Source organism: Rutidosis leptorrhynchoides, chromosome 3 (assembly GCF_046630445.1).
Source record: "Rutidosis leptorrhynchoides isolate AG116_Rl617_1_P2 chromosome 3, CSIRO_AGI_Rlap_v1, whole genome shotgun sequence".
In the NCBI taxonomy this organism is placed as follows: domain Eukaryota; kingdom Viridiplantae; phylum Streptophyta; class Magnoliopsida; order Asterales; family Asteraceae; genus Rutidosis; species Rutidosis leptorrhynchoides.
In genome coordinates, this window is record NC_092335.1 from 2,209,621 (window position 1) to 2,223,389 (window position 13,769).

Below are 13,769 nucleotides of genomic sequence, written 5' to 3' on the forward strand. Positions count from 1 at the left end.
AATATATAACATTAGTTCAAAAATTTTGAGAATCAATATTACAGACTTTGCTTATCTTGTCGAAATCATATAAAGAATAAGTTTAAATTTGGTTAAAAATTTTCGGGTCGTCACAGGTGAGTTGGTTAGGCGAAGATATATATAAGACTCGCCGAAAACTGATTCCCGGGGCTCAAGTTATGACCCGATGAGCTTTTAATTAAAACTTATGGTTATTAAATAAGACTTATGATGTAAATAATGATTTTCATTATTAATAAATTACTTATGATATAAAAAGTAATTATTATAAGTTAAGACTTATGATATACATATTTATTATTTCATTTATTAAATTACATTTTGATTAAAGAAACTTTAATTAAACTTATGATTAATAATACTTTTATTATTAATGAAAAATACTTATGATAAGTATTAAACTTATGTTATGAGATCATTATAATAAGATTTATAATAAGGATTAATTAATTATTTAATTATTATAAGACTTAGTTATTATTTAATTATAATTTAATTATTAAATACTTATGATTTAATGATTATAATTAATAATACTTATGATATGATTAATAATTCATTATTAATTAATAATACTTATAATATGATTAATTTATTATTAATTAATAATACTTATATTATGATTAATAATTAATCAATTAATTAAATACTTATGTTATATTAATTACATCATTTAAACTTATGTTAACTTTAATAATTCAATTTAATTTAATTAAATTTATGATATGACATAATTATACATATTTGACTTTAAATAACATTATAACTTATATTATTAATATAACTTATACTTTAAAATTCAATGTTGACTATGTTTGACCAAGGTTGACTTTTGAGTTGACTTTTGGTTGACTTGGACTTTCAGTTGACTTTTGTTGACTTTCTAATTAAGAAAACTTTCCTAACTTATAAACTTTCTAAAAATAGCAACTTTCTAAATATGAAAACTTTCCAAAAATAGAAACTTACTAAAAATAGAAACTTTCTAAAAATAGAAATTTTCCTAAAATAGAAACTTTCCTAAAAAGGAAACCTGCTAAAATAGAAACTTTCTAAAAATAGAAAGTACATGTCCTTACGCTGTTCTGATCAAACCGAAGCATGTTGAGTGTTATTCTATGTTTACTTGCGACAAGTACTATAGCTATCATACTAAGACTTGACCTAAGTTAGTTATTTATATCGACATGCTTTATTTATAGGTCGGCGTTGTGGTCATTCTTGATCACTTTACTTCATTTGATGTTCACATTTTTGTGTGGTTACTTCATTTGCTTTAAGGTGAGTTATAGTCCCGTTTTTCATACTTTTTAAAGTATATTTGGGATGTGATTACATGCATTTTGTTTTACGTTTAGACACAAGTGGCAATTAAAGTTAAATTATTCATTATGAGTTGAACAAAAATATTCCCTAGTCTGGTAACTATAATCACTGGTTTCTACTGGTGAACGCGAATCCTATGGATAGATCTATCGGGTTTGACAACCCCATTTTGAGCTAGTCGCGCTAGCAATTTATAATCGAAATGTATTAGTACTTCGTATTTATTTGAAGATACACTTGTTCGGTGTATATATATTGTGTTTGGCAAGGGTAAATAAATGGTTAAGTGGTTACCAGGTGGCTCATTGATAATGGAATAATGTTTTATGTTTTCTAACATTTTAAATCTTGTGGTCTAAAGTTTATTCGTTTAATTAAACCTATAATTCACTCAACATTTTTGTTGACAGTTTACTCGCATGTTTTCACAGGTACTTGATTTGTTTGATGCTTCCGCTGTGTTAGAAGAGTCTGCATGCATTTGGGCAGATTTTGTTAAACGATTTATGAAACATTAAACTTGCATTCTCTTTTTGAATTATTAAACTTGTGGGTGTTTGGTTGACAACGTTTTATGTCAACTTTGGATATTAATATGTTGGGTTTGTTAAACTGCATATTTTGATAAATTTCCTTTTTGGGAAACTTTTGAAATAAAAGAATGCAATGTTGTTTATTAAATTCATTTAAAGTTCGATCAAGCAGTGGGACCAAGTGACGGAGCCATTAAGTGTATTGACGGGGCCATCACAATAGTACTATTTGCTTACAAAAATTAAAGGGGCATATTTTTATATTTACGCACCGGGCATCAAAAATGACAGGACCGGCCCTGGCGTCATGGTATATAAATTAATAACAGCAAACCAAAGCGTAAGTGCTCATCACACAGAATGAATGCATTTACGAAGCTGAATAACTATTTCTTTTTTCTCTCTTGAATTGAATTGCTAGAGGGGAGGGGATGGCCAAGGAGAGAACCATGACATTACATTGCATCTTATGGTATTTGACCATACCAAAAAAAAAGGACATTGAACACACAAAAATATGTACTATCTTCACCAAAATCTATCAAGCTGTCCATGACTACTAGCTTATGCATACTTTCCAAACTATAAGCAAAAAATAACTAGTGTAAAATAAAGGTAGGTAGACAAAAAGAATAAATGATACCAAGGGCGGGCATTCCTTTCTCCTAACTTTTACTCTCAGGTATAACTGGTGTATGCTCATTACGAGTATCTGTAGATAACTTATTCAGATTACAGTGCTCCACCGCATACCAAAACCACCTCACACCATTAGCATTAGCATCATCATCATTATCATCAGGACGGCCCAACCGAGTCACCTTATTATAGTGGTCATTATTATTGTTATGTTTCCTAAAAGAATCACTATTATCTTTGCAGTATCTGTGATTACTCGTCATCTATGTGATTACTCGTCATCTGTGCAGGAGGTTGAGTGAACCCAAAATGATCATCAGACTTGAAGAATCTCTCATGATACCCAATTGAAATTGGTGACTCAAAATGCTGACTTATTGGTGGGAGGTGATTTCCTCCTCTTCGTCTTGTCTCTAGTTCGGTCATCCCTAAATCTCATCCTCCTACTACTACTATTGTCATCATTACAACATTTTGAAGAGGAAAGTTGTGTTGGAGGAGACAAAGGACCTAGTTAAAGCTTCTTCTTCTACATCACCGGTAAATAGAAGAATCACTTGAATCCAAATTCTTGCTCTTTTGAAAATTCCAAGCTATGGGAGGAGAACCTGATCGAGATCGGGTAATGGGTCGCCGATTGGAATTCAGGAAAAAATAACGTAGTGGTTTTCTTTCTATGTAACATGTCTTCTTGAGATATCTCCCTCTGCAACGATCGTTGCCACGTCCTCTACTACTACTACTGCTACTGCTGCTGCTGTTGCTACTCCCGTTATCACTGCCCCTTCCGCCACTGCTGCTATCGCTATTACTGCTACTACTACTACTACTGCTACTACTATAATAAATGTCAAAATTACCTCCCTATTGTTTTCTAGCTACTAAGTTTGCTATCTCTCTTTGTTTGTGTTATTGTTTGATTCTTTCATATTTGATGAATGTTTCACTGGTTTATATAGTTTTGTCTTTCGAGAAAAACAATCAACGATCTCCACTTCCACAAAAATAACATATCTATAGCTTATTTTCATAAAGTAAACTTTTACGATTTTTAGTTATTGTTGTTTTGACTTATACATATCTCGCCATTTCAAACCATATTTTAGTGTTTTAGATGGATGGTTAAACACCACAATTTACGATATGTACATTGACAATTGACCATTTTATAAAATAAAAAGCGATATAATAATAATAATAATAATAATAATAATAATAATAATAATAATAATAATAATAATAATAATAACATTATCTATTTTATTTTTTTTAAAGGTAAGTTGTCGGCATCATCTGAAGAGAACTTAATCACCTTCACGATCATATGACACGCACGCACACGTTTTTGGGTGAAAACTCGAATCACATTACAGTGATAGTAGACAATAATAATAAACGTTGTCAAATCAAAACTCTATTCGTAGTTTTAGTGTTTTAGATAAATGATTAATTAATTAATACTCATTTCATTCTAAATCTATTGTATAAAGAAAAACACACAGTTTAAGAAAAATATATATGTCACACGTATTTTTTTTAACTTTTCAGTCTTATCATTTACTTTTTATTTCATTATTTATTTGACCTAGATGAATAAAGTATGGACACAAATTTTTTTATCATATTATTTTTATTAATTTATGAAATTGGACAATTAATTTGGGATGTAGTAATAAATTTGGGACATGGAGTAGTAATTAATAATAATAATAATAATAATAATAATAATAATAATAATAATAAGTAATATGGAGTGTACACATATATATATATATATATATATATATATATATATATATATATATATATATATATATATATATATATATATATATATATATATATATATATATATATATATATATATATATATATATAATTAATTTTACTGTACATACCGAAAAATAAAAACAAAAAACCCTAGCTGCATATTTCCAACCCCATCTTCACTTCGAAACCTTTCCCTAATTTTTCAGTGTTATTATTTTCTTCCTAAATTTCATTCTTATCGAGATTTAACCTGAACAAATAATCATCATTCGAGGTATTTCTTGCTCGATTTTAATTACTTTTCGAGGATTAAACTTGCGCTTTACTCATTTATGCCCTAATTTATTCACATTATTATTATTATGCAATTGTTTTTGTTTTGTGATTATATGTTGATGGTAGCTGTGCTAAAGTCATCTGCGTATGAAAGCTTATGATGACAGTATTACATACACAAACATGTAGTCATTTGTTAATTGTTATATACTCCAGTTTCATAAGAATTTAGTAATTATATTTATATATCTGCACCTGTGTTTGTATTACTATATGCTTCCATGCAAAGACGGAGCACACTAGAGCTTACATTTGATGCAATAAAAACCTTACCATTTTATTATTCTTAGTTTTTTTTTTTTTGTGTGGATTAAAATAAGTTAAAAGCTGTATTACTTTCTTGGAATTTCAGTAATCAATTTAGTTCTGATTATTTATTTAAGGGAGTAGTAGATAAATTAAGGTCTCCGGCATGGCCTTGTGGCTGGAGGACATGAAGAATAGTACGCTTTGTAAGTAGAATAATGCTGGTATTTAGGCATATTGCTAATTCTGGTTCACAGTTGGATAGGTAGATATGTCATAGCTTTTCTGAAATTGATTTTTTGACCATTTTTTATAAGTGCATTTTCACTCGCTCCATAGCATACACACAGAGTGTCCTAAAAATTAAATCTTTGAGAATCAGGATATTGTGAAACATGTGGTGAGTTAGGTGTTTTGTCTAGACTAGTTATTTCAGTGGAAATGAAATAAAAACTGACAATTATTCAAACTAAGTTGGTTATACAGATGGCTAAATGTTTGAATACTATTTTTATTTTTTATTTGTCGCCTAGGCTCTATTTTAATTGTTTACAAGTTTGAGGAGAGTAACTGAAGACGTGGCAGCTTATTATAGTCTCATACTACTAACTAACTTGAACAGCATATTTGAAGTCAAGTGCCCATGGCTGTCGTCAAACCAGAGGTATACTTACTGTAGTAGTTTTCTACTAGTATTTACTATTCTCGTGCATATTATTTTTTTCACACAAATGTATCTAAGACATGTATACATAGTGATTGTAACACAGTAATTTTTTTATTTTGGCATCTTATGAATGAAGATGAAGTCTTTTATTTGGCTCGAAATTCCTGATGGTTCGGTTCAGCAAGTAGAGGAAGAAGTTGCAATGTTTTGTCCAATGATATGTCGTCAAGTCCTTCAAACTGGCATGGGATCCTCTAAAAACTATGCTATAAAACTTCCTCAACGAGTTTATCCCGCTGTATTGGGATTGGTACTTGACTATTGCCGGTTTCATCAAGTACCAGGGCATTCTAATAAGGTCTGGTCAACATCTTTTTTGTATTTTATCTGTTATCTTTTGGATGGTGGTTACATTAATTGTCGTCTAGGATATATTGATTCTCTGTGCGACAAATTAGAGATGGGTAGGCGGCTAACAGGTTTGGTAATGGTTCAAGGTGGGTGAAAACAATTAGGGCTGATCTTTATAGATAATAATGAGTAATAAATGTTATACTAGCAAAATGTATGCTTATTTTTGCATATTCTGTCAAGCTGGAAAGTTTCTTTATATTAACCTGGTACTAGTATAAATGTATGATTTAACCTCAATCTACCATTTTTACATTAGTGGCTTACACGTGTATCCTCTAATAAGAATTATATATGCTTTTACATATTCTTGCAACAACGGGAATCTGTGTCTTTTTTTTTTTTATTTTATTATTATTATGTTCTCATTGTTTGTGGATTTAGTAAACTCTGTAATTCTAAAAAATGGCATAATAACATGTGTATGTATCTCCAGGAGCGAAAAACTTTTGATGAAAAGTTCATTCGGTTGAATGCGAACCAGTTGTGTGATTTGGCATCTGCTGCAGATAGCCTTCGGTTAAGCCCATTGGTTGATCTTACCTGCCGTGCAATTGCTCGGATGATACAAGGAAAAACTGCAGAGCAAATAAGAGAGACATTTCATATTGTTGACGATCTAACAGAGGTATATATATAATGTTTTTTTTTTTAATGTTACAATAATTGACCTAGAAGACGGTTTGGTTGATCAGCTACAAAAACAAACTGTTGGTGTTGATTGCATTGCAGGAAGAGAAGTTGGAACCTTTAAAAATTAGAACCAATGATCCACGTGTCCGTCTTTTGAACAGGTTATATGCAAAAAAGAGAAAACAATTGAAAGCAAGAAAAGATGCGATTGTAAGCTGCATGATACTACTGTTTGTTGTCTTCTACTATTCAAAAACTCTTAAGTAATCTATGTAACATTGACTTTAGTCCCAAAATAATAATAAGTAGGGTGCTTTGACCCACCAATAGATTTATTTTCTTAATATAGAGTAATGCATTTAGTATGTGTTACTATGTCATTAATAATATGCATATACTTTAAAATTAATGAGTTATTGTAATCGCATATGAATAAGCATACTACTTGTCAGTCTGACCTGGTACAGATAAAATACAACCAACAACCTGATTCTTTGTGTACTTATATATCACATATCTTTCAATCAGTAACATAATTCCTATTCCTATTGCATGTATGACACAGAATGCTGAGATCAAAGTGGAGGGTGTTGATGATCGCTCTGTTGATGATCTCTTGGTATTCATAAATAGTGGAAATGAAGGTATATGTCTCTTATAAGTATAATATATTATTAGTATATGGGTAACATGAAAATAATTTGTATGCATATAATTGTATTGTATACTGATTGGGTTTCTGGTGCTTGCTTTATTAAGATATTAACAAGGGTGGTGTTAAATCATCGAAGAACAAAAAGAAAAATCGCAAGAGGAGAAAGGATCACTTGGAGGTTCCACCTTTGAAGAACATTGACCATGGGAATCATAACAAGGTTGGTAGCTGATCCTCCCTCCTCATTCTGGTAGTAGGGAAAGTTTTTCTTTATTATTATTATTATAATTTATAAATTATAAATTATAAATTTATTACTAATTTTTTAAGTGTTGATTTAGGAAACAGATAGTCTCTCTTCTTCCCATAATAGCGAGATTGAGGAAGTGATCAGTCCTAGTACTATTTCAAACTTGGTTGAATTTGGTTATCCGACGCATACTTCTTGTGATTTTGATTTTGATGTAGAAGATGATGATGATGATGATGATGATTTGGATCCTGCATTGAGAGAACAACTTGACAGGTTTGTTCTGATGCTATGCACTTGGATGAAATGTAATTAGTGAGATTCATGTGATATTAGTAACTACATACAGGGCTTAATATCAACACATATATGGTAGTTGCTGTTTTGTATCAATCATTCAATCAATCAATCAACGCTGTTTGTGAATGGATTGGATTTGTTATGTAGGGAAGTGGAGGATTTCGCTCGAAGATTAAATTCAATTTGGCCTGAAAGAAAGAGTGCAGCAGCAGCAGGGGATCATCATCTTTATGGGTCATGATGATAGGCGCCACCATCTACAAAGAGAAATAGATAAACAGGCATGAATGCATGAATGCATTATTTGTTGCTCTGTTTCCAAGTTGAAAAGAAACTGAGAAAACCCCTTCCATTTGTGTTCATTATTATTATTTTATTTATTTATTTTTCAAGAGAAAGCAAAGTAATTAAGTCTAAACTAAATTTTCTTCTCAGAAAGATTTTTCCTCTGCAATGTGAGTTGCAAAAATGAAGTGGCAAATAATTATAAAACTAGAATCTATACCCTTTGTCAAAGTAAAATTACAAACATTGGACTAACTAGTACTTTTTAATTGTAAAATTGGTGTCTGCTTCTCCAACTCAAAAACATGATGGATTGGTCAGAATCACAAAACTATCTTTCCAGACGTAATTTTGTTGTTACATATTATTCTCATTTTCTTGTTTCTTCTGCAGTAAGTATTAGATTTTTTCAAATATCCGAACTCAAGAATACAGTGCTAAAGTTTACTAATTTCTTGTTTAAGGTTGCTTTATACTCACCATGTAAATGTTATGATGATGTAACAGGCCTGTAGCATACACTATACCATCATTTCTCATTCTGGGAACATATTACTCTTTTATTGGATAGGGAGGGAAGAAAATCTTATGAATCATGTAGGCATATTAGCAAAGCTATATATGTTCCCACCATCTTCCATTGAAGGAAGACAGTATATGCAAATAAAATGGGCTGCAATTGTATTGCCGAATTTTCATTATTTTCGCCTTCATCCCTTAACAATTGGTTCTTTTTAGTTCTAGTATTATATTTGGCACTAGGTATAACGACCCTCACTTTTCCACTTCTATTATTACTATTTTACCCTTAGGACTTTTTGTACTCATAAATTTCTAGTTAGCAAAACGTTGATCAAATAGTAAACTTTTAGTCGACACTCATTGCTAATTAAAGTTTATGCATTTCTGTGTTTTATTTATATATATATATATATATATATATATATATATATATATATATATATATATATATATATATATATATATATATATATATATATATATATATATTAAACTTTATATATAAATAATAAAATGAGACATTTATATAAATACGAAAAGAAAAAAAACTTTTGTGAACTAAATAAAATAAACAAAAGTTATGGACTAATTAAAAAGGGAAATAATATTTAAGATAGATAAAAGAAATATAAAAAAAAAATTTATAAATATATATGTATAAAAAAAAAAAGCCAAAGTATAAAAAGATAATAATAATAATAATTTAAAGATAATTAATAAAAGATAATCTAGTTATATTAATCCTGATCCTAAACTAAGTCATGAGAAGTCCTGATCTAATTATAAATATTAAGCTAATCTCCAAGACTTGAAGCAATTATAGTTGTAATCAAATTCTAATGCCTAGCCTATATAAACAACCCTTGGTCACCTCCATTCCTCATTCACTCATAAGCAAAAATCAACTCAAAACCCTCTCCTCTCCTTTGGATTTGTTCGACATATTTCAGGCTCCCACACCACCCCTTCAATCGACCACCAACATCACCATCCAAACAGCCCTCAAGTCGCCACCCTTCTGCAGCCATCTGCAGTCTAAAATCACCACCAAACCCGCCTGTTTTGCAGCCTGTTTTTGCTGTGATAATCAACCCAAATAGGCTGTCCAACTGCAGCCTCAGAAGCCACCTAAAACAGCCATTTAAGTCGCGTGGTTCCTGCTTCTTTCCTGCTGTTTTCTGCAGCCTTTCGTCACCCAAAATCAGCCCACTGTAGCCCCTATTTTTGCTGCTGTGTTCGACCACCCAACCGCCACCAATAGCAGCCCTTTTGCAACTGTTTTCGACCCCAAAGTGCAGCCTTCTGCTGCTACTGTAAACCGCCACCAAACTCCCTTTTTCTGCTGTTTTCTGCGCGACCAAAACAGGCCACAACCCGACCGTTTTGCGCCCTGCTGCTGTGTTTTTTTTTCTGTCTGCTGACCGTCACTCAAACCATCACAAGCCACCACTAGTTGCTGCGTTTTTGGTTCCTGGTTGCTGCCTTGCTGCTGTTCGGTTGCTATACCACCAAAACACCATCTTACTTGCTCTAACTCACTTTAAGGTATCCATAACACCCTAAGTTAATCATATTTTTGCTTTGTTTAATTCTTTATCTTATTAATTATGATTATGAACTTGAGTATAGATAAACAAGAAGATGGTAAATAATATTGTGGGAAATAAAACAACTATGCTTATGAGTAATAATAATATAGTTAAGGATATAAATATGATTATGAATATGATCATGGTTAACATTAATATAAGTGATGGGTGAATATGATTAAGAATATTACTATGAATACTTGAATATGAGAATGAATGTTTAAAGATTAGGATCTTGAACGTGTAAAAAAAAAGATATTGCATGCATGCATGCACGTAAAATATGTATATGTACATAAGTATAATTAAAATAATAATTATATGATGATTATGATATATGTATGATATGATTTTAAACTTTAATTATGATATATATTAACAATATGTAAAATAGGTTATGCTATATGTATCATATTATAAGATAATAAATATTGATAAGTAAAGGTGTTAGGATAAGGATATTGAAAAAGTAATATGGTAAATATAATACTTGAATTATTATAAACAAAGGGTTAATTATAAAAGTTTAAAAGATAAAGATAATGAAAAGTAAAAAGGGATAGTTAGATTATAAATAAAAGTATTAAGATGAGAATGTGATAAAGATGAAAAATAAGGTTTCAAATTTTTACTTAGATGATAAGATTACATAATGAAGGTTGATTAAGAAAAAGATAATTAGAGTAATAATATTATTACTATAACTTGTAAACTTATCTATATGGTAACACATGCATTACACTAAGTATATTATCACTTATATATATATATAACTAATAAGTATATTAATAACTTGTTATGTGTATACACTTAACGTGAAGGTTATAATTAAAGATAGCGTACAAAGACTACTAACATCACCGCTATCCTGTGACCTAGGGTGATCCTTGTTACCATTATGGGACGTTTGTGGATCTCGAATGCCATGACTTATATTCTGGTCAAGAGATCCTGGGCCGCTCGGTAACAATAGATCATTCGAGTGACTTGCATGCTAGCAACGAAGTTTAAGAGAGATTGTACAACATCTTTGTTAAATATTATAACCCGAACATTCTTAAATTAGAAGCTTACTATAAGTGGAAGCTTTTCATAAATAGTAAGTTTCCAAATATAGAAACTTTTGAGAAATAGTAACTTTTCTCGAAAACCGTCACTGTTAATATAGTTTGCTATATTAATAAACAAACTTTATGTCTATTAGACATTAACTAATTAAACATTATATCTCTAGGTTGAGATCTCCGATTACATACTCCGTTCTTACGACTTGCGTGGAATTACTTACTTGCTGCTAAGGTGAACTTCATAGCCCCACTTTTTTTTAACTGTTTCTATTACTTGTTTTGAACTTTTAGGGTGAGACACATGCTTGCTTTCAAACTGTTTTACGCTTAGACACAAGTACTCGAAAACTTTATTTTGATTAGTTCAAACTGTGCTAACATGCTTTGATTCATGCTAAATCCCTGCCATGATATCGTTAGTTGCTGGAATTTTGGCAAGCTTAGTTATTGTGAGTAGCGCTATTGAGAGTGACGTCTCTATCCGGATGACCGTTGGTCAATGGATACATAATAATGATTCAACGACACGAACGTGATGTGTTTAGGGTAACTGATGGTTAGTTTCGATATCATATACCTCAGCACTACTAACGAACTGATTAATCTTTATAACTAAATCTTGTGGTCTAAAAACTCGTTATGATTATTAAACCTATGTTGTTCACTCAACCATTTTGGTTGACACTTTAAGCATGTTTTGTCTCAGGTGAAGATTGTTAAAGATTATTTGCTATTTGGACTTTGCTGCTTTTGGAGTCCACATATTATCATTCATATTATTGCATTAAAACATTTTAGATTACATTTAAATTTTAAGGAGTCATTTGTAATGACTTAATACTTTCCGCTGCTTGTAATACATTGGTTTTTAATTAAAACGTCTCATATAGAGTCGTTCTCGTTTATACATACTTGTGTTGTGATATTGTGAAGTCATATTTTCCCGGCCCTATTTGGGGGTATGACAGAGTGGTATCAGAGCCAGGTTTGTTATAGAGAACCAGGATTGCATATTATGTGTGCCTTATGTGTTAGTTAGGGTGCCTTAGCAATCTTTAGTACTATAACCTTTCCTGCCTTAGTTTTAAGAGCTTTCCCTTAATATTTATACTGCCAATTCATCTTACTACATGATTTTATCTCTAATGATATTCTGTATCTTTTTCTAAGAATATCAAGCCAAAACCCTATCATTTTGCCTGATCCCGACTCTAAAGGATCGGTTAGTATGTGATTGTTATCATATCCATACATATCTTATGACCTGACTTCGCCATTGTGATTCAAAGTATTCTTGACTCACGCGAAGGGATGTCACTCATGACTCAACACTCCAACGTCAACTATCTAAGTTTGATCACATATCCTGACCTTGTGGAGTGATATTGAAATGGAAATATGAATTAGTGAAATATAATGACGCCCGACCAACGTGATTATATTACGGTAATTCATATAGAAATTCCAATATCATGACATATGGAATAGAAAGTGAATCAAAGAAAAATTTTCAAGCCATTCATTTAAAAATCTCAATGTTATTACATGAAGGGTAATTATCATCTGATCTATAGATATACGAAGAGATCGTTACAATCAAACTATCTATCTCATACCCATGAGTAGATTAATAAATACTCCTATGCCATAAAAGTTGTAAAGCTTTGCATTCTTTCTTTCTTAAACAACCTATCTCTTTGACGCTTAATTATCACATCGCCGCTGAAAGGAAGGATGCATGTTCTTGAGTGACCTAGAAGCGACACCCCCGAAACTTCTTCGAAGCATGCCTCCTGATATCTGCAATTACGCTCCTAGTGTAGATTTTCATAAACCCATTAGGAAACCCGTCAAAGATAAGCGACAACCACTCGCAAGATTTTCATTTGAATATTCAAACGAAGATACTATAAACACCACATTCACTATCATGTTCTCAAACTCTATCACAGCATATCTCACTTGACAGCAATAGCTTCACACATGAACATTTTGAATATTAAGAACTTATATCAGTCATCAACCACAATAAAATTCAATAGTTATCATTTCCTCGTAACATTTTTGCTAAAATATCACCCGGAATTTTCAAGGTCCTTCACTCGATTTTTCTTAGTCTTTCTCCAACTCGTAATCTCGAAAATATGAAAATTCTGTGTACCAAAATTTTACACACATTATTTTACTGTGCGATCTCGAAATTTTTATAAAATAAATTTATTTACTGCCATTCGTGCAAATTTTATAAATTGTATATATTTATATAATAAAGTAAATAAAATTTACCTTTATTTATTTTGACTAGTACATATAAAATTATACTCTCACTTTTTCAAATCAATTCTTTTATTCAAAAGATATTTTACTTAAAATAGTACATGTTGTACGTAACTCTAGTTTTACTAAGAACTTCGTTCCTTTTTAAATTGTCACCTTAAATGACTCGAACTTCTATAAAATTTTCATTGCTTGTTTATATAAAAATTTTCGTATTATTCTACACCACGTAGTAATCACAA

The 13,769-nt window shown here is 30.9% G+C and overlaps 1 protein-coding gene across 2 annotated transcripts; it reads left to right on the top strand.

The window, feature by feature from the left end:
* The first annotated feature begins 4,430 nt into the window (after positions 1-4,430).
* Positions 4,431-8,910, top strand: LOC139895650 (SKP1-like protein 20). Of its 2 annotated transcripts, none has more exons than XM_071878175.1 (10): positions 4,431-4,563; positions 5,405-5,535; positions 5,675-5,896; positions 6,386-6,577; positions 6,682-6,792; positions 7,148-7,226; positions 7,342-7,457; positions 7,579-7,763; positions 7,935-8,068; positions 8,580-8,910. In XM_071878175.1, exons 2-9 carry the CDS (start codon positions 5,515-5,517, stop codon positions 8,026-8,028), a joined length of 1,020 nt encoding a protein of 339 aa, XP_071734276.1. In that variant the 5' UTR covers positions 4,431-4,563; positions 5,405-5,514; the 3' UTR covers positions 8,029-8,068; positions 8,580-8,910. The 2 variants fall into 2 exon arrangements, with proteins under 2 accessions (XP_071734276.1, XP_071734277.1); XM_071878176.1 differs by having other exon boundaries at positions 4,472-4,563; positions 5,494-5,535.
* The last annotated feature ends 4,859 nt before the right edge of the window (positions 8,911-13,769 follow it).

Coding starts and splice junctions, on each gene's coding strand:
- LOC139895650 (XM_071878175.1), top strand. CDS start 5,515: ATGGCTGTCGTCAAACCAGAG. Junction 7,227..7,341: donor CATAAATAGTGGAAATGAAG/GTATATGTCTCT, acceptor TGCTTTATTAAG/ATATTAACAAGGGTGGTGTT. Junction 7,458..7,578: donor ACCATGGGAATCATAACAAG/GTTGGTAGCTGA, acceptor GTGTTGATTTAG/GAAACAGATAGTCTCTCTTC.